General features: G+C 48.2%; 3 protein-coding genes and 1 pseudogene across 3 annotated transcripts; 3 read left to right on the forward strand and 1 right to left on the reverse strand.

Annotated features, from left to right (window-relative positions):
• The first annotated feature begins 2100 nt into the window (after positions 1-2100).
• Positions 2101-5245, forward strand: OR6F1 (olfactory receptor family 6 subfamily F member 1). The gene is made up of 2 exons (XM_066336635.1): positions 2101-2437; positions 3697-5245. Exons 1-2 carry the CDS (start codon positions 2348-2350, stop codon positions 4639-4641), a joined length of 1035 nt encoding a protein of 344 aa, XP_066192732.1. The 5' UTR covers positions 2101-2347; the 3' UTR covers positions 4642-5245.
• Positions 5246-8370: 3125 nt separating this feature from the next.
• On the forward strand, positions 8371-9057 carry LOC136372373 (feather keratin Cos1-1/Cos1-3/Cos2-1-like). Its single transcript, XM_066336971.1, has one exon. It carries the CDS (start codon positions 8388-8390, stop codon positions 8691-8693), a length of 306 nt encoding a protein of 101 aa, XP_066193068.1. The 5' UTR covers positions 8371-8387; the 3' UTR covers positions 8694-9057.
• A 4567-nt stretch (positions 9058-13624) lies between these two features.
• LOC136372120 (feather keratin Cos1-1/Cos1-3/Cos2-1-like) lies at positions 13625-15657 on the forward strand. Its single transcript, XM_066336589.1, has 2 exons — positions 13625-13663; positions 15334-15657. Exons 1-2 carry the CDS (start codon positions 13625-13627, stop codon positions 15655-15657), a joined length of 363 nt encoding a protein of 120 aa, XP_066192686.1.
• A 6650-nt stretch (positions 15658-22307) lies between these two features.
• Positions 22308-23075, reverse strand: LOC136372398 (feather keratin Cos2-2-like; annotated as a pseudogene).
• Positions 23076-24507: the final 1432 nt, after the last annotated feature.

Below are 24507 nucleotides of genomic sequence, written 5' to 3' on the forward strand. Positions count from 1 at the left end.
AGCCACTGGTGAAGCCCTGACAAGGACCCCCCAGGAACCCAGAAGCTGATGCTGGACTGAGGACAGAGCTCCTGGCCATTGAATTCAGAGGTGCTGAGCAACCAATGCTGCCCTTCCGAAGGAGGGCAGGTGAGGCTTTCTGAAACCATGGCCAGTGTTTGCTTTCCCTGCCTTACTCTCTCTCCCACCTCTCTCTTGTCTTCCATACTTCTGGACTGTAAGACTTCCATAGCCTCTCTGGGGGTTCTACTAACCCCTGCCCACTGTGGGGCAGGCAGATGGATGCTCCATTGGCTCTCCAGTGGCTCTCCAGTGTCTTTGCCAGAGGAGGCACAGACTTCCTGCAACTGCATGTGGTCTCCCACCACCACCACTGGTAGCCTCCTCTATAAGGGAACTCATTTCCCACTTCAATGACAATAAAGCTTTCTGCATCTCACCCTCAGCCTCCATGTAATCCTTTTTTGGTGTCCTTGTCTCTGAGTTTCTGAGACTAAAAGGCATTGCCATGGGTGGGGGAGGAAAAGGTGGGGACACAAGTGGACTATTGATTATTCCCAGAGGAAGGGGAGGGTGGGAAACACAGAAGTTGGGCCCTTTCAGACACTGTCTCTTGGAGCTGAGGAAGACATCCCTGACTTCTCCACAGACAGCAGGGATCAGGCTCAGCCATCCAGCATTTCTGCTCAGATATGATTCCTTGGTCTGAGGAAGAGCATGTCCTGCAGATGGGGAGTAAAACACATCTTCAGCACCAGATCTAACAGGCTCTGTGGACTCTTCCCGCAGTCAGTGATGGGACATCAGGTCACCCAGGGGACTTACCCCATCCCAAAGCACATATGCACAGGAAATGGCATGAAGCATCTTCCTGGAGACACAAATCCTGCAGCTGACCAGTGGTGGCCTCTGGACTCCCCAGCTCACAGCAGGGCCTGCACACCTGGTCATGTGTGCATGGCTTGCTTCACTAAGCGATCACAAGTGAACCCACAGGCTCCAACACCTACATCCCATGGCTAAATCCCACATCAATTTCCATAGATAGGATAGATAGATAGTGAGGAGTTGGCTTCATGGTCAGAAAATAGGCTCAAGCTGAGCACTTTACCCCCATTAGCTGCATCGCCACCTCACACCAAGTACAGGCCAGTTTTCTCTGAACCACACTGAAGCCTGGGACACAGGACTTGCAGAAAATGTCTCTGTCAAGTCCAACAGCCATGTGGTAGTCCTGGACAGTGCAGACAGACTCTCTCTGGAGGTGAATCTAACTCAAGATGTCTAGTGGATGCGAAGTGTGTGTATTTTTGTATATGTGTGGTCTAAGCCCCCTGATTAGTTTATCTTGAGGGTCAACAGAAGAAAAATAGGTGTCTGTAAGGCCTGTATTGCCTTTAAGAGATGATTTTTTGTAAGGGTCGAACTCAGGCTTGAGAGTGCCTGTTTCTCTCAGCTGATGACAAATGGAGCAAAGATGAGTACCCCAATAGAAGACACCTTTTCTGGAGTCAGGGGAAATCAATTTTACTCTACTAATGTCCTGTCTGATTTGGAACTTAGATCTTTACTTAGTTCTTCACTTCAGTTAAAGCTGAAGACAGAGGCCTTAACTGCATTTAGAGGCTCTGAAATGAGGTAGGTGAATCCCTTACCTTACAGTCTCTGTACTCATGTGCCCACAGTTGCCTTTAGTTACTTCTCAACCTGGAGGTTTCACAGCCACCGTAGTATCCAGCACCAAATACTTGACAATTCCAGTCTCTTGGAACATGACTATTTCAGACATCTCCATGTCAGTTGAGTTCCTGACAAGTTCTCATTCCACAGCTGCAGGCAGGAGGCAAACACCCAGACTAGCAATCACTTAGGGAATTGCATTGCTGTTCTTTAATTGGCCTGTGTGAAGAGAGAGTACTATTCATTTCTGGCAAGCCCCTAAGACCTCCCAGAGGTCAAACTCCTTGGGGCACACCAGAGGGAAAACAGAAAACAGTCTCCTAGGTGTGGCCAGCTGGAGCTTCATTGTGTTAATGAGATGGGTGTGGGGATGTTCTTATGCTAATAATGCTGGCGACTCTCTGGTGTATGATCTCACTATATGAAGCTAAGCTGAAGAGAGTTTACATTTTGTGTGTGTGCACACAAAGCTCTCTTGAGTGGAATTACAGTGGTGGCTGTGAGAGGGAAAAGATTAGGAGTGGAAGCTGTCGGATCCTACTGGATGGAGAGGAAACTAGGTCAGGCAGTTGCCATCAGCTTGAAGTGAGTCAGCGAGGGGAGAGCTGCTCATCCACACACCTTCACCTGAATCCAGAGTTCCCCCCAATAAATCTACTTCTTTCCAATGCTCTCCATTATCCAAGGGGACCATGGCTACCTTGGGAGGACGGTGCATGAAAAAATGGCATTTGGATCATTTCCACTGGCAAATCTGGTGAGTGAAACCTGCCCAAGACATATAGCACAGACTTCCAATGCCTTGCATGTTTAGGGAGAGCTGATTTAAGAGAGATTTCTTTACTCTTTAAGTACATGAGATTTCTGGTATATATTGCTGTGGAATAAGATAGGAGAGAAAAAGATGATTCAGAGGGTGATTTAGTCTATCTGTCTTCCACATCCACCTGAAGATATGTTCTCTCTAGAGAACTCATCAAGAATTCTCCCTTGTCTGCAGGAACAGTTCAGCAGAGCTACCTTTGATGAGATTCAACTCAGAGGATTTTTTCTTCAGTCACTGAGGCTGAATGTCTCTGCCCAAGCTGAGATGTCTAACATCCAGATGCTTACTAGACTCCTGCCTTAGACCTCAGAGAAAACCTGGCACTTTTAGAGGGCTTTTAGCCATGCTTATAAGACAAAATGAGTCATGTCTCCCTCATGTTTTTTCTCTGTCTGTGAAGAAAGAAAGGGGGTAAGCTGAGGAGCTGAGATAGGAATATTTCTCCCTAGATATTTCAGCTTGGTCAGCAGAAATCCTTCCCCTGACTCTGAGACGGCAAAATTGCAAAGATTGAATAGTACCCCTAGCAGCTATGCTGAGAAGCAGACATCAATGAGGGAAATGGAGGTATTTGCAAAAGTTTCCTGTTCTGAGGCTTGGAAGAAAACAGGTATAGGAGACCTTGAGTAGTGACTGTCATACTAGCCTGCTGCCCTGTGTGGCTGCAGCTCAGTCTCAATCCCTTGTAATAAACTGACATAGAAGAGATGGGGGAATCTTTTGTAGTGTGACATTATCATGACAGCATTTGTACTCCTCAGTTGCATTTGCTGATATCACACCTTAGTATTGCCTGCCTTGGAGACTACAGGTTATGCTATTCCCTTCCTACTTGTAACAGCTTTTCCCATAGCTGGAGTGCCTCATGCTGTGGTCCATAGTTTCCTAAGTGGGATTTTCATCTCATACAAGTGACCACATTCCCCATGCAGTAAAGGAGGTGCATGATCTGATAAATACTTCTTCAAGTGTTCATTTGTTGGGGTACACCTGATTTTCAGGGTTAGATCTAGTTGTCCAAATGTGTTTCATCAGGGGAGAATTTCTCTGACAATTTTAATGTAGGATAAATACCATTTTTCCTTGCTGTGCACCAACTGCATTTTCGGGGATGTTGATTTTCTATTTGCAGCATCTGAAGGACCAGCACAAGCATGCAAATTTTCACAGAAACTTTTCTTTCTTCACAGACGGACCTTAACATTTGGAAGGACATGGCAAATGGGACAAGTGTGCAAGAATTCATCCTTCTTGGCTTCCCAGGCACATGGCAATTCCGTGTCTCCTTTGTGGTGGTATTTGCCCTGATATACACCCTAACAGTAATAGGCAATGCATCCATCATAGCTCTTGTGTGGAGAAGCAGCAACCTGCACACCCCAATGTACTTTTTCCTCTGTAATCTCTCCTTTCTGGAGATCTGGTACACTACAGGTGTTGTTCCCAAAGCCATAGGAGTCATGCTGGGGACTAGCCAAACCATTTCCTTCAGTGTCTGCATCCTCCAGTTGTTCTTTCTTCTCTCTCTAGGCTCCACTGAGTGTTTTCTCCTGTCTGTCATGGCCTATGACCGCTATTTAGCCATATGCTACCCTCTGAGGTACAGCTCCCTCATGAACAGTGTCCTCTCTGTTCGGCTGGCACTCAGCTCCTGGCTGGGAGGCTTTTTGGCCATTTCCCTGCTGGCCTTTCTGACATCCAGGCTGACTTTCTGTGGGCCAGATGTCATCAATCATTTTCTATGTGATATAGATTCCTGCCTTGCCCTCTCCTGCAGTGATACATGGCCTGTGGAGCTGGCAACTTTCCTCATATCCATAATTGTTGTGGTGGCCTCCTGTGTGGTCACCCTGGTCTCCTACATGTACATCATCTCTTCTATCCTGCGGATCCAGTCAGCCCATGGCCGGAAAAAAGCCTTTTCCACCTGCTCTGCCCATCTCAGTGTTGTCACAATCTGGTATGGCTCCACCATGTTCCTGTATGTCAAGCCATCAGCCCAGAACTCCCTGGATATGAACAAAATTGTGAATACCTTTAACACAGTGGTAACTCCTTTGTTGAACCCCTTCATTTACACACTCAGAAACAAAGAAGTGAAGCTCGCTCTGGGACGGGCTTTCCGCAAAAAGTGAAGTCACTTTTCACAGGGCATCAGTTGAATAAACAGATTAATCCCTGCCCTCCCATGACTTCTGCCCTGCAGAAGATCCCCACTCAAGTGTAGGTCTGTGTGAGCATCCCAGGCAGTGAGAAGCCACCAATTCCCCAATGGTCTCATATCACTTTACAGCCGTCTCTGGCTGGGCTGAGCCTCAGTTCTGCTGCTCCCACCACCCTCTGTTCATTCCCAGTGAATTCAGAATGCCTCTCAGTCCTTTAAAGTGCCGTGCTTGGAAAGGGTCACAAACCCTATACATAAATGATTCTGTAGCAGAGCTGGAGGAGTGGTACTCCCACAGGTTTCTACGCCAGTTTGCCAAGCACTTTATTTTGTCAGGGTTTGTCTGAATCTCCTAAAGAAATCCCAGCAATTTTAGGAAACATTGCTTTAGGAAGTAGACATGTGTTTCTCCCTTTAGCCTGACGTTTTGTGATGTATCTATGCCACATTCTTGTAGCTATTTCATCAGATCATACTCTGATTCAAGATAAAATTTGGCAGTGTCTGATATCTCTACTTATAGCCATTATTCATAGCATAAGACTGTAAACAAAATTTCCATAATTCCTCTTCTTTCCTCTCCTTAGTATCTGAATTTGCTCTTTTATTTTTAATTAAAATTATGCAAAATGTTCTGCTTCATACTAGATGTGTCAGGGCATTTCCACATCTAAAACCCCACATAATTTTTAGCACTACATTGTTCCACCCATTTTGGGCTTTGTTGTGGAAAAACTTTAATGTGATTGGCAAAGCATTCAAAGTGCAGAGCTGTGGAAGGCTGGCTGAGAACCAAGTCTCTCTTTGCACTCATTGAGAGGATATTAGCACTTCCAAACAGCACTGGGGCTTTGCACTTAGTCCTGTATCCAGGCCCAGGCACCATTGCCCAAGGCACAGGCTGGTTCCCACCCTTTGTCAGCTGTGCTCTTTTTCAGTGGCATTTGGGAAAATGCCTGGGAGAGCAGAAAGAGTCTGAGACTGGATTTTTCCTCAGACAGACATTGCTGCTTCTCATTCTGCCTAGGAATGATGCATTTTTGAGAGAATTTTATATTTGGAGTGTTGAAGCCTTCTACAGTCCTTGAAAGCAACAAAAATCAGGACCTGAAATGTCCAAGAAATCCAAAATGCAGCAGAGTGCAGGACACTGAGACCTGTTGTGAATTCCTCATCAACACGGGTTAGAGCTCTCTGAGATAAACAGGGACTTGCAAAGCTTCACACAAGGCTGTCAGAGCAGGACAGTGTCACTTGGGAGAGGCAGGCTATCCTGGAACAGCAGCAGAAAAACGAGTGCCCTGAGATTTCTCAGTCAAGGAGAAATGAGCAACTTCATGAGCAACAGATTCCAATTCAAAGGGTGGGATCAGCACCCTTGAGCTGAGTTTCCATAAGAAGTGCTGTAGTGGGGTTGCCTGAAAATAGGTCCCTAGAACCCTTCCTTTAGCTCATGGGAGGAAAAGAGATCACTGAGATGTTACCAGCTGTTGGACAGAGAAAATGGCATGGACTAGAGAACATGGGAGCTCCCTCCAGCACTGGTGATTTCCCTGAAAAGGAGAGACATGATAAAGAGTGGGATCACTCTCTGGCGGTGAATGAGTGCAGAAAGAATCTTGTCCAGAGTCTGGCTGATGGCTGATTTCCACTTGCTGATGCAGGGTAAGGAAGTACCCTTCCCTTCTTGGGCTTCTGTGACCACAGTGGCAAAACCGTAAGAGAAATTATGCCTCCTACCAAGGCCTCATTCTCCAGCTGTGGCCATCAGTAGAAGCCTATACAGATGAAACAGAAAGAAGAGCCAGTAGGCTGCTTGCTCTGAGAATTCTAGTGTTATTTTAAGCAGAGAACATTGACAAGGCTGGTTTGGATTGTTGATGTTGTAGCCTCCAATAGATCTGCCCCAAGTCAGGTTTCTTGGACTGTTTTCATCATCAAAATCTCTGGATCTAGAAGCAACTGTGAAAGTCACATGTGTTTCACAGCAGCACAGCATCCACTTCCAGGGATGGGGCAGCCAGAGCTTCTTTGGACAACCTGTCCCAGGGTCTCACGACCATCAGAGGGAAGAATTTTTTCTTAGTAACTAGTATGAATCTATCCTGTTTCAGTGGAAAGCCATTCCCCCTTGTCCTGTCACTCCATGCCCTGGTTAAAAAGTCCCTCTTGGATCCTCTTTGGGCACTGGAATGTGATTTAAGGTATCCCCAGAATCATCTTCAGGGTAAACACATCCATGTCTCCCAGTTCTGTCTCCACAGCAGCAGGGCTGCAGCCCTCTGAACATCTTTATGGCCTCTTCTGGACCTGATCAGCACCTTCACATTGGTGGCCCCAGAACTGGACACAGCACTCCAGCTGGAGTCTCACAAGAGCAGAGTGTTGTAGGAGAACCACTTCTCTATACCTGGTAGTCACTCTTCTTTTGATGCAATACAATTCTCAGATACAATTCCAGGGCTGCATGTGAACACTGCAGGTCATGTCCAGCCTCTCATTCACCAGTACACCCAAGAACTTCTTGGCTGGGCTGCTCTCAGTTTACTCCTTACCAAGTCTGTGTCCATCTTTGGGAATGGGCCAACCCAAATTCAGGACCTTACACTTGGCCTTCTTGAGCTTCATGAGGATTGCATGGGCCCACCTCTGTCCTGTAGAGGGCAAGGCTGTAAGAACATAACACACTGTGAACTCTCCTGAGGACACCTGGGGACAACTGCAGCAGGGCTGGAGCATTGTATGGAGGGACAAGGACAAACCCATGACATTTTAGGTGTTGCACAAATTTGGGATGAGTTAAAACAAGCTAGAATTTTCTCCTGATAGTAGAGTTAGACAGATTGGGGCCAAAACCAGTTGCAGAATCCCTGGGAACATGGGAAGGTAAGAAGTGACCATAGGGAGGGAAAGAGAAGGATAGAATATACCCTCATGCACAGGAATCCTTGGGCAGCCTGCTGAAAATTGCTGGAAGTCAAACAGCCCCACCAGAGTTATACAGACTGTAATATCACTTGCCTAGTCTGGGCCCATGCAGTACATAAACCAAGTCTTCTGCCTGCACTGCTGCATTCCTGCCTTAGAAATCCTGGGGCCTTTAATCCCAGGGATCAGAAGAAGCCTTCATTGGGGAACGGGCATGGAGCAAACCGGGAAATGAAAAGGCAACAGTGCAAGAAATGAAAGCACAGCCCATATCATTAGGTGTGCTGGTTTGCATTCAAGATGAGCTTGCTGGGAAATTGTTACCTCTGCAGAGGCTGCCCCTGGTCCTGCGGCAGTGAAGGGCAGGTATAAAAGGCAGCCCAAGTCTCTGCTCTCTCATCCACTTCTCTTGCTTCTATCAGCTTGGGAACCAGGTGAGTCTGAAGCCCCTTCTCTTTCTCTTGCCAAGTGAGATCTCCACTTGCTGGACATCTCAACTGATGCTGGCTTTCTCATATTTGGGGATTGGGTCATAAGAGAAGAAAGTGGGGAGCAGGCTGGCATAGAGAGAGGCTGGTGACTGCAGTGCCTTTTTCTTTATGCCCTGGGAGAGAACTTCCCGAGTCAGGCTGCTCTTTGTCAGGCTCCTGGCCCAGTCTCCAGCTTGCCACTCATGAGGGCCTTGGCTCTTTTGTGATGGGGTAACCAGGCTGCTCCTCACCAACCCACCAGTCTTGTGCTCTGTTTCCTCTCTGCTCTCTCTGCCAGGTGCACCTGCAGCCCCAAGACATGTCCTGCAACACCCAGTGCCGTCCCTGCCAGCCCTGTGGTCCCACCCCACTGGCCAACAGCTGCAATGAGCCCTGTGTCAGGCAGTGCCAGGACTCCACTGTCGTCATTGAACCGCCTGCTGTGCTGGTGACCCTGCCCGGCCCCATCCTCAGCTCCTTCCCTCAGAACACCGTGGTGGGATCCTCCACCTCTGCTGCTGTGGGCAACATCCTCAGCTGTGATGGAGTGCCCATCAACTCTGGGGGCTTTGACATCTCCTGCATCACCAGGCGCTATGGTGGAAGGAGGGGCCTCCCCTGCTAATGGTGCTGGACATATATAGGTCTTGGGAGGTGCCCCAGGATCTCCAGGCATGGTGCTGAACAAAGGAAGAGTCTTCAGGCCATTTCTTTCAGTGGAACTGGCCATCTTTAATTCCTCCTGAAAATGCTGGATGGACGGGCCCAGCTCAGGCACTTCAAAAGCATGCCCTATGTCTTTCCTACATATCTCCTTGTCTTAATTTTCATTGTGTCCTTCTGCTCCCCTCGACTGCAAGGTTCCTCCAAGCCAGCCTGCACTCTAAAGGGAGGGCAAATGGATGCCCTGCATGGACTTCACCATGGCCAAGAGGTGAAATGTCTTGCTTGTCCCTCCAGATCCCTGCACTGAGGGCCTGTGCTTGTAACAACCTTGATTCCCTCTTTAAACTCAATAAAGTTTTTTGCATCTCAGGCTGGGTCTCCTGTTGGTCCTTCCCTCCGCATATGCCCTTTCAAGCTGCTGGGGTAGAATGGTGTTGATCCTGGCAGGGAATAAGGTGACAATGTAGTGAGATCCTTCATCCCTAAAAATGTGAGGTTAGGATACACCACAGAGTGTCCTATGTGGGAAAAAATCCTGGGACAGGATGCAAATCATCCGCAGCTACCCCAGGGTGATCAGCCCATTTCCTTCAGTGTTTCCCCCAGATATACCCCCGACACCTCCTGCAAAAACCTCTGCTGTCGTCATGTAACAACTAGAATTCCATGGGAGCTCCTGGAGACAAATCATCCTGTGCGATCATGGGAATGTGACATCTCTTGCTCTGGTCAGTGATGTGCTGGGGTGGACAGAAAATGTTCCCAGAGGATGTCAGAAGTGTGGTTGTGTGGAATAGCCTCAGAGCTGGCCCCAGGCCTCATCTCTTGTCTTCTCCACTGCCCAGTCTCAGACTATGACCAGCACAAATGGGCATGGGCAGCTGGGATCAGTTCCTCACTGCAGTCCTACTGCCACACTTGAGGCTCGTGGCAGGGGCCCAGGGTTTGGCAGTCAGGCAGGCCTGGTGTTGTTCAAAGTCAGTGCTGGGATTAACCATGCTGGGTCTCACACTGCTGTCCCCCTGAGCCTTCATGGTCCAGGGCAGACCAAGGACAGTAATGATCTCAATGCCACAGACCTTTCACTGCTTGATGGTACCTTGTCACTCCTAACCACAGGTGGAGCAGCTCTGCTCATGTCAGGGCCTCAAAGGCCTTGCTGTGTAAGGACCAGCACTTCCCCAGAAAACTTCTGTGCAGAGTCCTTCTAGACACTCTCAGCAGTATCTGTGAGCTGTCTGTGGCAAACAAGTTTTGTTCACAAACATCCCTCTTGCTTAGTCTGATGCTCATGGGCACTGTTTTGATCAAAAGCACATTAGAGGCCTTGGTCAGGAAGGGCTGGATAAACAGAATCTGTCCATCCATCCATCCATCCATCCATCCATCCATCCATCCATCCATCCATCCATCCATCCATCCACCCACGATGGAGACTATGTAAATTTCCCTTTCCCCATCTGGGAGTCTGGGAGTCTGGAATGCAGACAGATGTCTTTTCTTCCAGAAAGGGAGGTGAAGTCCTTTGATGTAAGTGCCTTCTCTTGCCTGTTTGAACAATGGTCAATCAGAGTGACAGAGGTGTCAGGGCACTGAACACATTTCTCTTGGCAATCAGGTTGATGGGGACTGTCTAAGTCAAGTTCTGCAGGCTGCAGTTCTAATGAATGTCTGTACCCTATGCATACCTGTTGGAGATACCCACTTTTTAGCCATCCCTTCACTGTTTATAGATGATGGGTAACAGGGCTGATGACAGCATGGCACAGAGTGTCCCTAGAGAAAGTTGGGCCTATTAGTGTGAAACATTCTTCTTCCTTACCATGACACAGTCATGGCATTAATCTCTGAGTTTCCGTGAAGAACATCTGACTTCACTATTCATGCAGACATTTAGGTTTGGTTTTTTTCTGTGATATTCCAAAATATCTTTTTCCACTTCCATCTTCAGCTCCAGTAAGTGATTAAAAGGTTGGGACATCTGAGATGTCTACAGTCCCCTGAATGTAGAGAAGAAGCTGATGAAGACAAAGATAAGCTCAAAACAGGGGCTGAAGCAGGAAGGGACCAACAGGGAAAGTTCCCTCCACATTCTTTCTGCTGGAGATTTAAGGAAGAATCTCTGAACTCCATCTCTTTGGCCAATGTTCTTGTGATACCCAGCCTCACCTTTTCACCCACAAGACCTGCACTGCTGTCACCAGTTAAATTGCTAATATAGGGGCAATCCAGCTGTTTGCTCTGTCTGTCACCCTTGGAGTCCCCCACTCTGTCTGCTCCACAGGCAGACCCAGGGCACAAGCACGACTCCTACCTGGGGACACTGTGACATCTGCACCACAGAGTGACTGCTGGGGAATTCCCCACTGGTGCCCATCTGCCCAATAACCCTGTTTATTGGCTTTCCCTGTGCAAGACACAGTGTCTCTGTGCTTCCAGTCAAGTGCACACCAATCACACCTGTGATTCTTTAATTCGGTACCTGTTTGGGCCAAGATCTCAGCCTAACACAGCACCAGGTTGATGAGCTGGACAAATACATCTGGCATCAGCTTTGGCATGAAGGAAGACTGTGTCCCACACCTGGAAGCACCAACAATTCACTGGAAGCAGATCCATTTGGACATGGCCTGAAGAAGGAGAGTAAGTAGGATTCTTTATTCTTTGTGCAGGATAAAGCAAACCCCATCCTTTTGAACTCCAGCAGCTCTGTTGCGACCTGGTGAGGCAGGCAGAGGAGGACTGCTCATCATGCTGAGGGAGTCCCAATCCTGTTACACTGAACTAAATTTAGGATCTAAATTGGTAGTCCTTGTTGGGGTTTGGCATCATCATCACTGGAGTTTGAGTTTTGGAGTATCAGGAGAAGGAGGGTTTAGGAAACGAGTTGATTACAGTACCTCTTTTTGGAGAGATTTCTAGGAGGCTGATGCCATCATCTTTCCACTGCACCTTGAACTCCTGCTGCTTTGCAGAGCTCGTGAACAGAGCTGTGGAGAGCATCCCTGCCATGAGCAACACAGTCTGTTTATGAGGAGAGACACAAAAGGACATGTGTTCATATACACCTGTCAATTATGCATCTGTAATACCTTCACACAAGTCTGGTTGCACACAAGAGCACCAGACATGAACAAATGTAGAACACACCCTACTGTGAACTCTGCTGAGGACACCGGGAGACAGCCGCAGCAGGGCTGGAGCTTTATGGGGAAGGGCAAGGCCCCAGGCAAATTCAGGGAATTGTTTGTGTACTCACAGACTGCTTAGAGAGTGGATAAGTCAAAACAAGCCAGAAGTTTTTCCTGAGGGCAGAATTAGGTAGCAAGGGGTCAGACACTGCAGCCCAATGCACACACGTCGAGAGACAACAACAAATAGCCATCAGGGTGGGCTGAGGAAGGAGGAACATGGCCCATCCTCATGCACAGGATTCCTTGGGCATCAGCAGCAGACTGGATTTTTGAGGAGGCAATACAAAAGACCTGGGGAATTACAGACTGATAAACTTCACCTCTGTGCCTAGGGAGATCATGGAACAGATCCTCATGAAAGCAACTGTAAGTCATACTCGGGACAAGGAGGTGATCCAGAACAGCCAGCAAGGCTTCTCCTAGGGAGAGTCATGTCTGCTCAATCTGATGGCCTTCAAAGATGGAGGGACTGAAACAGTCAGCAAGGGAAGACTGACCAGGCCTTAAACTTCTGTCAGGCCTTCAACATAGTCCACACAACATCCTTATCTCCAAATTGGAGAGACGTGTAGTGGGTTGACCCTGGCTGGATGCCAGTCACCCACCACTATCACTCTCCTCTACAAGTGGAAAGGAGACAGACAATATAAAAATGGTTCATGAGTTAAGGACCAGAAGAGATATCTCACCAAATACTGTCACAGACAAAACAGATTTAACTAAGGCATATTAGTTGAATTTATTACCAACAAAATCAGAGTAGGATAATGAGAAAATAAGTCTTATAAAAAGAACCCCAAACACCCAAACATCTTTCCCCTACCTCCCCCTCCTCCCCAGCTTTACCTCCTCCCCCCACAACTGCAGAGCAGGGAGACAGGAATGGGGCTCATGGTCAGTTCATCACAGGTTGTTCCTGCTGTTGCTCAGGGAAAGGAGTGGGAATCTTTCCCCTGATCCAGGATGAGGTCCCTCCCATGGGAAAAATTCTCCATAATCTTCTCCAAAATAAGTCCTTCCCACAGGCTTTGGTTCCCCATGAACTGCAACAATGTGGGTCACTCTTCCACAGGGTCAGTCCTTCAGGGACCCTCACAGGGTCACAAGTCATTCCAGTAAGCTTGTTCCAGCATGGGTTCAACTCTTCACAGGTCCCTGCCATGACTCTGCTCCAGCACAGGCTTCCCTCAGCATCATGACCTCCTCTCAGGCATCCACCTGCTTTGGCGTCAGCTCCTCCAGGGCCTGCAGGTGCATCTCTGCACTCCCATGCCCTCTGTGGGCTGCAGGGGCACAGCTGCCTCACAGTGGTCTTCACTATGGGCTGCAGAGGAATCTCAGCTCTGGAGCCTGGAGCAGCTCCTGCTCCTCCTTCTCCAGTGGCTTTGGTGTCTGCAGAGCTGTTTCTTTCACATATTCTCACTCTGCTCTTCTCTGGCCACAACTACACCTGTGCAGTAACCTTTTTCCTTCTTTAATGTGCTATTCCTGAGGCATCACTTCCATCTCTGATGGGCTCAGCCTTAGCCAGTGGTGGCTCTGTCCTGGAGCCAGCTGGCCTTGGCTCTGCTGGACACCGAGGAAGCTTCCAGCGGCTTCTCACAGAAGCCATCCCTCCCACTACCAAAACCACGCTATGCAAACCCAGTATGCATGGATTTGAAGGGTGTACTATTGTGAATATGAAAATGTCTGGATGGACATAGCTTTGGTCTGTGGCTATGACCACATGGAGGTAGGAAGAGGGACATGTCTCAAGGCTCTGTCTTGGGACTGGTGTTTTTTAGTATCTTTTTCAATGACAGGGATATTAGATTGAGTGTCCCCTTGGAATGTTTGCAGATGACACAAAGCTGAGAAGTGCAGCTGACACTACAGAAGATGATTTCCATCCAGGGAGACCTGGAGAAACTTGAGAAGTGGGCCCATGAGAACTTGATGAAGTTTAAGAAGTTCAAGTGCAGGGTGCAGCACTTGAATCAGGAAATCCCAAACATGAGTACAGACTGGGAGGTGAACTCATTGAGAGCAGGCCTGTGAATAAGGACTTGGGAGTTCTGGTGGATGATAACATGGACATGAGCCAACAGTTGCATTTGCAGCCCAGAAAGCCGACTGCATCCTGGGCTGCATCACAAAAGGCATGACTGGCAGGTTGAGGGCAGTGATTCTGCTCATCTACTCTGATCTTGTGAGACCCCTACCTGGGTTCAGAATGGAGCCTTCAGCAGAAGACAGACGTAGACCTGTTAGAGCATGTTGGAAGGAGGCCACGAAGATTCTCAGAGGGCTGCAGCAACTCTCCTATAAAGACAGGCTGAGAGAGTTGGGGTTGTTCTGCAGGGAGAAGAAAAGGCTTTGAGGAGACCTCATTGAGGCCTGTCAGTATGTGAAGGGGGTTTGCAAAAAGATATTGAGATGACAAAGTGGAATGGTTTAAACTAAAAGAGGAAAGATGAAGATTAGATGATAGCAACAAATTAATTTCTCAAAGAGTGGTGAGGCAGTGGAACTTCTCACAGAAGTTGTGGCTGCCCCATGCCTGGAAGTGTTCAAGGCTAGCTTGGATGGGGCTTGGAACAACCTCATCTAGTGAGTGTCAATGCTTCTCCTCAGGAAGTAGTTCCATCCAGACCAAGCCATTCTATGATTATATGATTCTATGAGTGTTTCAGCTGCTTCCTGAAAACAACACTTCAAACAGCCCAAGAAGAGTGATCAGGATAGCATCACTTGCCTAGTCTGGGCCCATGCAGTACATAAACCAAGTCTTCTGCCTGCACTGCTGCATTCCTGCCTTAGAAATCCTGGGGCCTTTAATCCCAGGGATCAGAAGAAGCCTTCATTGGGGAACGGGCATGGAACAAACCGGGAAATGAAAAGGCAACAGTGCAAGAAATGAAAGCACAGCCCATATCATTAGGTGTGCTGGTTTGCATTCAAGATGAGCTTGCTGGGAAATTGTTACCTCTGCAGAGGCTGCCCCTGGTCCTGCGGCAGTGAAGGGCAGGTATAAAAGGCAGCCCAAGTCTCTGCTCTCTCATCCACTTCTCTTGCTTCTATCAGCTTGGGAACCAGGTGAGTCTGAAGCCCCTTCTCTTTCTCTTGCCAAGTGAGATCTCCACTTGCTGGACATCTCAACTGATGCTGGCTTTCTCATATTTGGGGATTGGGTCATAAGAGAAGAAAGAGGCTGGCATAGAGAGAGGCTGGTGACTGCAGTGCCTTTTTCTTTATGCCCTGGGAGAGAACTTCCCGAGTCAGGCTGCTCTTTGTCAGGCTCCTGGCCCAGTCTCCAGCTTGCCACTCATGAGGGCCTTGGCTCTTTTGTGATGGGGTAACCAGGCTGCTCCTCACCAACCCACCCAGTCTTGTGCTCTGTTTCCTCTCTGCTCTCTCTGCCAGGTGCACCTGCAGCCCCAAGACATGTCCTGCAACACCCAGTGCCGTCCCTGCCAGCCCTGTGGTCCCACCCCACTGGCCAACAGCTGCAATGAGCCCTGTGTCAGGCAGTGCCAGAACTCCACTGTCGTCATTGAACCGCCTGCTGTGCTGGTGACCCTGCCTGGCCCCATCCTCAGCTCCTTCCCTCAGAACACCGTGGTGGGATCCTCCACCTCTGCTGCTGTTGGCAACATCCTCAGCTGTGATGGAGTGCCCATCAACTCTGGGGGCTTTGACATCTCCTGCATCACCAGGCGCTATGGTAGCAACAGATATCGTCCTTGATAAAGATGCTGCAAAAGCCCCAGCGAGACATCTTGAGGAATTCAGGACTTGATGTTGGGCAGAGGATCTAGGTTTTGGGTGCTGTTTGCACGATAGCTGACCAAACTCACCTTTCTCTCCCTTTTTATTGTTTGCATTGGTTCCTGTGTGCTACTATGTTCCCCAAAGGCCAGCTTGGTAGGGAACATTTGGTATCTCCCCTTTGTGGGACAGGTAGACCAACATTTTGCAGGTACTATTTCCAGAGCCAAGGAGTGCAGACTCTCTGCTGCTCTTGGTGCTGCCTCTGCTGCTGACCTCCACTTTCAGTGGCTTTGTTTCCTTCTTTCATTTCATTAAATTCTGCTGCATTCAAGTCTGGCGTCTGTGTGGTCCTTCCCTTGGTTGCACTTCTGAATGCCAAAGGAGAAATGTGTTCCTTAGTCATGGAAGTTGGTGAGGGCACAAGGAGACTCTTCTCCATTCACAGAGGAATGGAATTTTGGGGCACCATGGAGGGGCAGTTATTAAGGGTACAATCTCTTGGACCTGAGGAAGACACCCCCTGGTCACTCTGCTTCCAGAGACCATCACGCCTGATCTTGATGTGTCTTTGCCCACAAATGCCCAGATAGCTGGGAGACCTTGAAGCAATAGCAGCTCCACGATCTCCTGAGGAAAGGTGTTCCTGTCAGTAAGGTCAATGCTGCACTGGGGTTGTTGGTGTGAGGGTCATAATTTCCTGTGCAGAATAATGGGATTTGGAATGCAGAGAGCAACCTTTGCATTTAACCATGGTTTCTACTCCATCTTCCTCTCTCCTTCATGACTCAATAGTGAGCATGAATACCCATTGAGCACTTTCTTTTCCCTATGCCATGGTCCTTTAGATCAGAAGATGTTGAATCTGAGATCTCAGCCTCTGCCTGGAACAGCATCAGGCTGATAGACTGCACTGGCACATTTTGCATTGGCTTGAATATGAGGCAGAGATGTATCTCACACCAGACAGTGCTGACACTGCAGCACAAGCAAACTCACTTGAGCGTAGCCTGGATGAAGCTGGAAGGACTTAGCCTTTCTGATACAATTTAGCAGGTGGCCAGAGTCTATGAGCCGATTGTAAATATATCAGTCTTTGAGGGTGTCCTGCATTTCTCTGGATGGCTTAAAATTATTGCGAGACAGCTCTTCAGGGGTGTTTTGTAAAGTGAAATGTGTAATAAAGACAAAATAACAAACAATACAGAAATAAAAGAAAAGTCGAGCACAAGTGTCAGAGAAACTTCTGACATCTTGCTAAGACACCCTAAAAAGCACTTGGGTTCCTTTGTGCACCTTTATAAATACTTAACAATATTGCAGGGATAACTTGCCTTGTTGCCAATAGAGGCAGCCACAGATGTTGAGAGACATTTTTAAAGGCCAACCAGTGCTGGAATTGCACCAACCATAGTGAGAGTATCACAGAAGATTCTAGTCCATTTTCCTTTTAAGTTCAAAGGTAAACCAAAACTCCTTTCCTTATACAGAATAATTTGTTTGGGTATGGAAATGCATTGCAATACTTTTCTGCTGTCTATAAAGCAAGCCTCATCCTTTTGAAGGCCCTAAATCTTGGGAGAGCCATGTCCTGGCCTGGAGAAGCAGGGAATGAGGACTTCAAGCCATGTTTAGGAATTCCCAATATTTTTTACAGTGAATTAAACTAAGAATTCAAACTGGTATGAAATCATCCTAATTCGGTCTAGGAATCAGCAGCAGCAGTGTATGAGCTTCGAAGCAGTAGGAAAAGCAAGACTGAAGACAGAGAAGACTGCATTTCAGTGCCTGTGGTAAGGATAATTCTCTGCCAGGTTCCTTCTGTTATTGCTCAGCTACACTGAATCCTTCAGACTCTGGGTGCTCTGTGGAGCTTATTGACAGAGCAGGGGAGAATGTCACCGCTGTAAGTAGAGCAATCCCTCATGAGGAGGGACACACACACATTGTTATACACATCAGAAAGGAATAATGAATAAATTTTTTTACAGTTATGTATATTCACAAGTCCCAGCTGCACACAAGTGTGTATGAGACAAGAACATGCAAAGTCACAGCCAGCACAGCTTTATGAGAGGGAAGTCCTGCTTGTCAGATCTGATTTCCTTTTATGACAAGGTAACCTACCTGCTTAATCAAAAGAAGACAGTTGATATAATCTTTTTGGATTTCAGTGAAGCTTTTGATACTGTCTCTCACAGGATCCTTCTGGACAAAATATCCAGCCCACAGCTGGATAAACACATCATGTGATGCGTGAGCAACTGGCTCACAGGTTAGGCACAGAGCATGACAGTGACTGAGGTGACATCAGACTGGTGTCACTTATTTGGGTTCTGTAGTGCTTCATCCTTGGCCCTGTGCTCTTCACCATCTACAAAAATGACTGGCATGCAGGACTGGAAGGGAAACTAAGCAAGTTCATGGATGATACAAAAGTGGGAGGAGCTGTCAACTCCCTCAAACCCAGGGACTTGGACAAATTAGAGGTGGGCAATTACCAACCATATGAAGTTCAACAAGGATCGGATGGATTTGGCACCTGGGATGGGTAACCCTGGAAGTACGGACAGACTGGGGAGCAAGAGCCTGGAAAGCAGTGCCATGGAAAGGGACCTGGAGGTCCTGGTTAATGGCAAGTTGGATATGAGTCAGCAGTGCCCTGGCAGTCAGGAGGGCCAGCAGTGTCCTGAGGGCATCAGCTGGCATCACCAGCTGCAAAAGGGAGGGGATTGTCTCACTCTGCTCAGCACTGGGGCAGCCTCACTCTGAGTTCTGGAGCCAGTTGTGGACATCACAATTTAAAAGGAGACAATAAGCTGTTGGAGTGTCCAAAGGAGGCCACAAGGATTGGGAAGGGCCTTGAGGGGAAGCTGTATGAGGAGCATCTGAGGTCACTTGGTCTGTTCACCCTGGAGAGGAGGAGATTGAGGTCAGACCTCATTTCAGTCTACGACTTCCTTGTGAGGGGAAGAGGAGGGGGAGCTGCTGATCTCTGTTCTGTGGTGATGGGACCAGAAAAAATAGGCTGAAGTTATGTCAGAAGAAGTTTAGTTGGATATCAGAGCAACGTTCTTTGTCCAGAGAGTGGCCTGGTACTGGACTAGGCTCCCCAGGGCAGTGGGCACAGCACCAAGCCTGACAGAGTTCAACAAAAGTTTAAACAACATTCTCAGGTGCATAAGAATGTTATGCATAAGAATCTTGACAGTGTCCTGTACAGGGCTGTGAGTTGGACTCCATGATCCTTGTGGGTCCTCCCAGCTCAGCATATTCTGTGATTCTGTGAAAGAATGAACCATGGCCTCGTCTGTGGACATATGGAGATGATGGTGACTGGGCTGAAGTGTTCTGGAGAGGAAGAAGGCCCTAGACATAGGCTCCACACCCTTCTCTCTTCAAGAGAAGGAGGAGCAGAATTTGTCTGGATTCATTGTTAGGCAGGACAGCATAAAATCCAGGAGCTGAGTCATTCCTTGCCAACAGGGCCACTGAAGACCCCCAAAGCAGTGATCCAGACTGACATAATTTGCTTTTACTACACTCTCCAGCATGTCACATGAGTCCTCTGCCCAAGCTGATGTGTTTTGATCCAGAACTGCTTGGGCCACTCATCCTGCCACCGAAGAAAAAAAAAAATGTTCTCTGGGAAATGTGCCTGAAATAAACACTAAAACAGCAAAACCACAGCCATTCAGGAAGCCAAGCCACAGTCCATAGCATTAAATGATATGTTTTGCATTTCAAATGTGATATTTTGCATTCAAGATGAGTCTGACAGAAAATAGCTCAGGGCCTGGGCAGCAGCTGCATAAGAGCTGGTGGCTCTTTTGGAGCCTGGCAGGATGAGGCCAACAAGCCCTCATACATCTCTGCAGAGCCTCCACCTCCTGGCCCAGCATGTTCTTTGACTCACTGCTGATGTGGAGCTCCTCATGTATCCTTATATTTTTCTTCCTGCCCTCTTTCCAAGTGCCCCTCATGCCCCAAGACATGTCCTGCATAGAGCAGGGTCAGCATTCACGCCTTGCTGCCAGCGTTGCAGCCCCAACCCCACTGGCCAGCAGCTGCAATGAGAGATGGGGTTTTGAGAAAAGTTCAGGCAACTAAATGAAGACTTTTTATTAAAAAAACAAAACAAACAAACAAACAAAACCCCAAAAACCAAACCAAACAAACAAAAAAGAAAATAAAGAAAAAAAACCAAACCAAACAAAACAAAAACCCCACAAAAACTCCAGACATTTTTCACAGGAACTGACTAAACTGACTAGGAGGCTTAGGTCAGTCTCTGATTGGTTCCTGCCAGTCCTTGGTGCCATGGAGAGCACACAGAGAGGAGAATGGACAAGTGTTCTCTACACAGCGCATGGCAAATTCTTTCCTGTCCTAGGATGCACAGGGAAAACAGTTCCAGTGCAGGGTTTTTTTCACTACCCTTTCCTTCTTCTCAAGCTACTGACATTGACTCCTTTTGGAAGAAAGTAATGACCTGAAGATCTCTTGGTCCACCAAGGAAATAGTGCTCCAAGAGAAGAGCTCACCATTCTCCAAGATCAGCCTCACACTGACAGCTCCCCTCCCTCCCCTGGGTTCTTGCACAGCCCAGGAAGCTCCCTGCACCAGGGTGTCTTGCACAGCACAGAGGTACAAGGCACTGTCAGAGACCTCCACTTGCTGCACCTTCAGGACACTGGATTTCCCTGTGGTGTTCAGGTGCGTGGTGATACGGCCGCTGTGCTTGGAGCCAGTCCCTGCTTGATAGGAGAGCAGCTGTGGGCCTTGGCCTTTCCTCAGCTGGGACCAGAACAGGCATAGAAGTTATTGATCTGCTAGTCACAAGTTAAATGCAAGGTGCTGTCTCCTATCCTTTGAGTTGTCATTGCTGGGTGACAGTGATCTGCCCAAAGGTGCTTGGAAGAAAACTTGGGTCCATGATTCTGCAGGGAAAAGCTCCAAGACATGAAACAAAGGGGATGCAAAGCAGCAGCAGAAAAGGCTCCCTTTTTGTTTCTTATTCTGTGCTACAGTCATATTTATGGGAACAGCAAGGGAAGGGGGGAGTGTTTGGGCAGGTGGTTTGAGACCTCAGCTCAGCACGTATCCCTCAGCAGAATAATGCCATTGCCATTTACCTCCCACAGGGATAACCCAAAGTGAACCAGATCTTCCATGCCTAATATCATGCTGCCCAGAGTCTCCAGGGAACAGCCTGTAGTGCCTGGTCCTTCTGTGCTGGCTCCAGGACACCTCCAGCAGGATGAGGGACTTCTGAGATGTTTAACCTGCTGCTTGTTTCTTACCTTTTGGAAGTCTCCAAGGTTAAGGCAGAGAAAAAAAAGCAAGCCCTAGCACTGCAAGCATGCAGGAGAAGTGGATAGTCAGGGCATGCTGCACAACATGTTCCAGCTAGAGGAGAGACTGGGACACCCTGAGTGGGATGAGAGAGCTTTTGTGTCCATGCATCAACTATCAAATGTCCTGTCTGTTTGGATTGAAAGGTAAGAAAATGTTTACTGCAGAGAGAGAAAGAGCTTCTGCAATACTTTTTCTTCACATATATCTGTGAAAGACTAGGCTGAGACAGATCAGAAGGAAGAGGCAGAAGTGATGGAGGAGTGGAGGAAGAAAAATGAGACAATGGGTCTGAAATTAAGAGGAGGGGAGATAGTTTTACTCTCTCTCCCTATTTTTAAATTTTCAAGTAGTAACAGCATCTATACAAAACAGGCACAAAGCAAGATACTAACTAATGTTTTCCATAATTTGACTATAATTCAAGACATAATTCCAGGTTTCAGTCAGGAAGACATTGACAGACAGGTTATAACCATCCATATATGGGAGAAATGTTGTATTTTAATACTGAAGCCATAAGTCCCTTGCACAAACTCAACCAAAAGTGATTTACCAGACTGTATCTTGAGAACATGACTGACACCAATCCTAACTTGTGAATTACCTCAGCCCTGCCTGTCTGGACATCTTTGCCTGCCTATGCTGAGGGAATGCATCTCATCTGCTTGTGCTCTTGTGTGGGAGCCACAGACCCCAGACTAGGCAAGGGAGTGGAGGAGAAGAAAGAGATGAAGCTGTGGGCTTGACCCAGAAAGTCTTGTTTCTCTTCACAATTGCTGCCTGATGTCTCCTTGATGGCCTTTAGCTGCTGAGTAGCTAGGGATAACTTTGTCAGCTCCAAGGGAAAGGGCAGGAAGAAAAATCCAGTGTAGGGAATTCCACCCTCTCTTTCCTTCACATATTTTCCATAAATGAACTGGAAGTTCCCAACAGAACAAATGAAGACTTAGAGGCCCAGGCTTGGATGCAAAACAGCTTTATTGCTTGTAAAGGAGAAAAGGAGGTGGCTCACAGAAAGCATCAGGTGCAGCCACAAAGATACAGTGCAACTCCTGCAGAGTGTGCATCTGCCTGCCAAAAAGAGAGAGAGTCACATGTCCCCACTAGGCTGGCCTGGGGAGACATAGACAGCAAAGGAAAAAGAAAAAAAGTGGAAGAAGGGAACAATGGCTTGACACTGTGAAGACAATGTCCCAAAGCTCTATCTCCTGCCCAGAATCATGTTCTGAGCTCTTGGAGATTCTTGCCTGAGGATGTTACCAGCAGCATCTTTAGCAGGGACGACATCTGCTGCCACCATAGCAGTTGGTGATGCAAGACAGGTCAAAGCCCCCAGAGCTGATGGGCACTCCGCCGCAGCTGAGGATGTTGCCCACAGCAGCAGAGGTGGAGGATCCCACGGCAGTGTTCTGTGGGAAGGAGCTGAGGACGGGGCCGGGCAGGGTCACCAGCACAGCAGGCGGCTCAATGACAACGTGGGAGCTCTGGCACTGCCTGACACAGCACTCATTGCAGCTGTTGGCCAGCGGGCAGGGGCCACAGGGCTGGCAGCAAGGGTCACAGGGCTTGCAGCAGGACATGGCTGGGGCTCACAGGTGCACCTGGCACAGAGGGCAGGGAGAAGAAGAAAGTGAGGACACGTGAGAAGCTGCACTGCACCCAATCACCCTGCAGCCAAGGCACCTCCTGGCCCGCATTGCACTGCCCAGCTCAAAGCCCAGCAGCCACCTCTGCCAAGTCCCAGCCTCTCTTTCTCTGTCTGCACAAGACCTTCTCTCCTCTGCCCTCTACCAGCCCAAGCAGCTCCCAGCAATATGACAGCTCCTCTCCGCTGAGATCTCCAGCCAGGAAACAGTTGCTCTTGAAGCAGCAGCAGGAGCAGGAGGAGTAGAAGAGGCTTCCAACTCACCTGATTCCTGAGGAGAGGGTGAGAGAAGTGGATGAGGGAGCAGAAACTTGGGCTGCCTTTTATAGCAGCCCTGCACTGCCTCAGGCCCAGAGGCACCTTAGTGGAAGTCATAATTTTCTGACCAGCTCATGTCAAATTTGTACCATCCCAGCAAATGGTATGGGGTGTGTCCTGGTTTCCTGCACTTCTGGCTTTTCATTTCCTGGCTAATTCCACGTGCTTTCCTATATGAAGGTCTCATTCTCCAAGCACTGAAATGAGAAGCTCATGGATTTCTGAGGCAGAGGTCTCAGATCAAGGGGTGTTGACATTCCTTGTGGTTAGATAATGTCCACTTGGTCATTTCTGAACGGTTTGTTTTCATACAAATTGTCAGGAAATATGTATCCCTTTTGTGCTTCGTGCCCACACACCCAAGGACTGCCACGTGAGGGCACATGACAGGCCTTCTTCCCCTCTGCACTTTCTTACCACCTGTTCTCTGTGTCTCCCTAGGCCAGTCTAGTGGGGATATTTTACCCTCTCTCCTCCTGCATGGCAGGCAGATGGACATGCTGCAGGAGCACAACTGCATCTTAGTGAGTGCCCCTGGTGGTCTCCCTTTCTTCCTTGGACTCATTGAAGTTGTGCTCTCATGCCTTGGCCTCCAAGTTCTCCTTTGTTCTGGGGGAACTCTTCCAACCTGCTCATGTACAAGGTTAAAAAAAACGCAGAGGTGGGAATTCCTGCAGTGGATTCTCCTCTTTGCTCTTTCCCTTGGAGCCAATGAAGACATCCTCGACTACTGCACGAAGAGAGGCCACCAGTGAAACCTCAAGTTCAAAGGGTGGCAGCAGTGGGGATGGGATACAAAAATTCCTATGCCTTCAGCCTTGAGTAATGCTCTAATCCATGTCATCCCCTGGATATCCACATGCGGATATCCTGCGTGCAGAAAAGGAACTCTTCAAGGCACTGCTGGGCACAGAATAAAAAGTCAGGTACAGAGTGTTCCATGAAGCCTGTGAGGTTCCACACATGCATCTGCCCTCGGTTCAGGGCAGACACATGATCTTTCTCCATCTTACTAGTACCTGTGCTCATCTTGCTATGTCCAGAAACCAAAGCTTCACTTGCTCCTGATGAGACCCAAGCACTGGTCTCAGTTGCCAACACTCAAATCATCTCCACTTTCTCTTCACTCAGTGTGTGACTCTCATGGACAGCCCCTCCATGTGTGCCCTTGTGCTGAAAAACTCTCAGTTCTCTTGGTAGGTCCCATTTAATCCTTAAAATACTGTGATATGTTCCTCCCCAAGAGTCCTGTTCTCCAGGGAGAAAAGGCTATACTCCTTCAGTCTTTCCTCATAGCATAGTTTCTCCAACTCTTTGCTTTTCTTTAACACACACAATGGAGTAGGAGCAGCTGCTGGATCAGGATCAGCAGAGGCCACATCAGGGGACTTTGATTAAGCAATGGCTTTCCTGGGTGCAATAGGCCAGTCAGCAGAACCACCTGATGGAATGCCAGTCAGCATTCCAAACTTTTGGGATTTCCTATTCTCCCACAAGTCAAGCAATTA

This window comes from Sylvia atricapilla, chromosome 27 (assembly GCF_009819655.1).
Source record: "Sylvia atricapilla isolate bSylAtr1 chromosome 27, bSylAtr1.pri, whole genome shotgun sequence".
Taxonomy (NCBI): Eukaryota; Metazoa; Chordata; class Aves; order Passeriformes; family Sylviidae; genus Sylvia; species Sylvia atricapilla.

Excerpts from the sequence above, each read along its gene's own strand:
- OR6F1 (XM_066336635.1), top strand. The coding sequence starts at position 2,348 with ATGCTCTCCATTATCCAAGGGGACCATGGCTACCTTGGGAGGACGGTG. Across the intron at positions 2,438-3,696 it reads CATTTCCACTGGCAAATCTG|ACGGACCTTAACATTTGGAA; the intron begins GTGAGTGAAACC and ends CTTTCTTCACAG.
- LOC136372373 (XM_066336971.1), top strand. The coding sequence starts at position 8,388 with ATGTCCTGCAACACCCAGTGCCGTCCCTGCCAGCCCTGTGGTCCCACC.
- LOC136372120 (XM_066336589.1), top strand. The coding sequence starts at position 13,625 with ATGGACATAGCTTTGGTCTGTGGCTATGACCACATGGAG. Across the intron at positions 13,664-15,333 it reads GTGGCTATGACCACATGGAG|GTGCACCTGCAGCCCCAAGA; the intron begins GTAGGAAGAGGG and ends TCTCTCTGCCAG.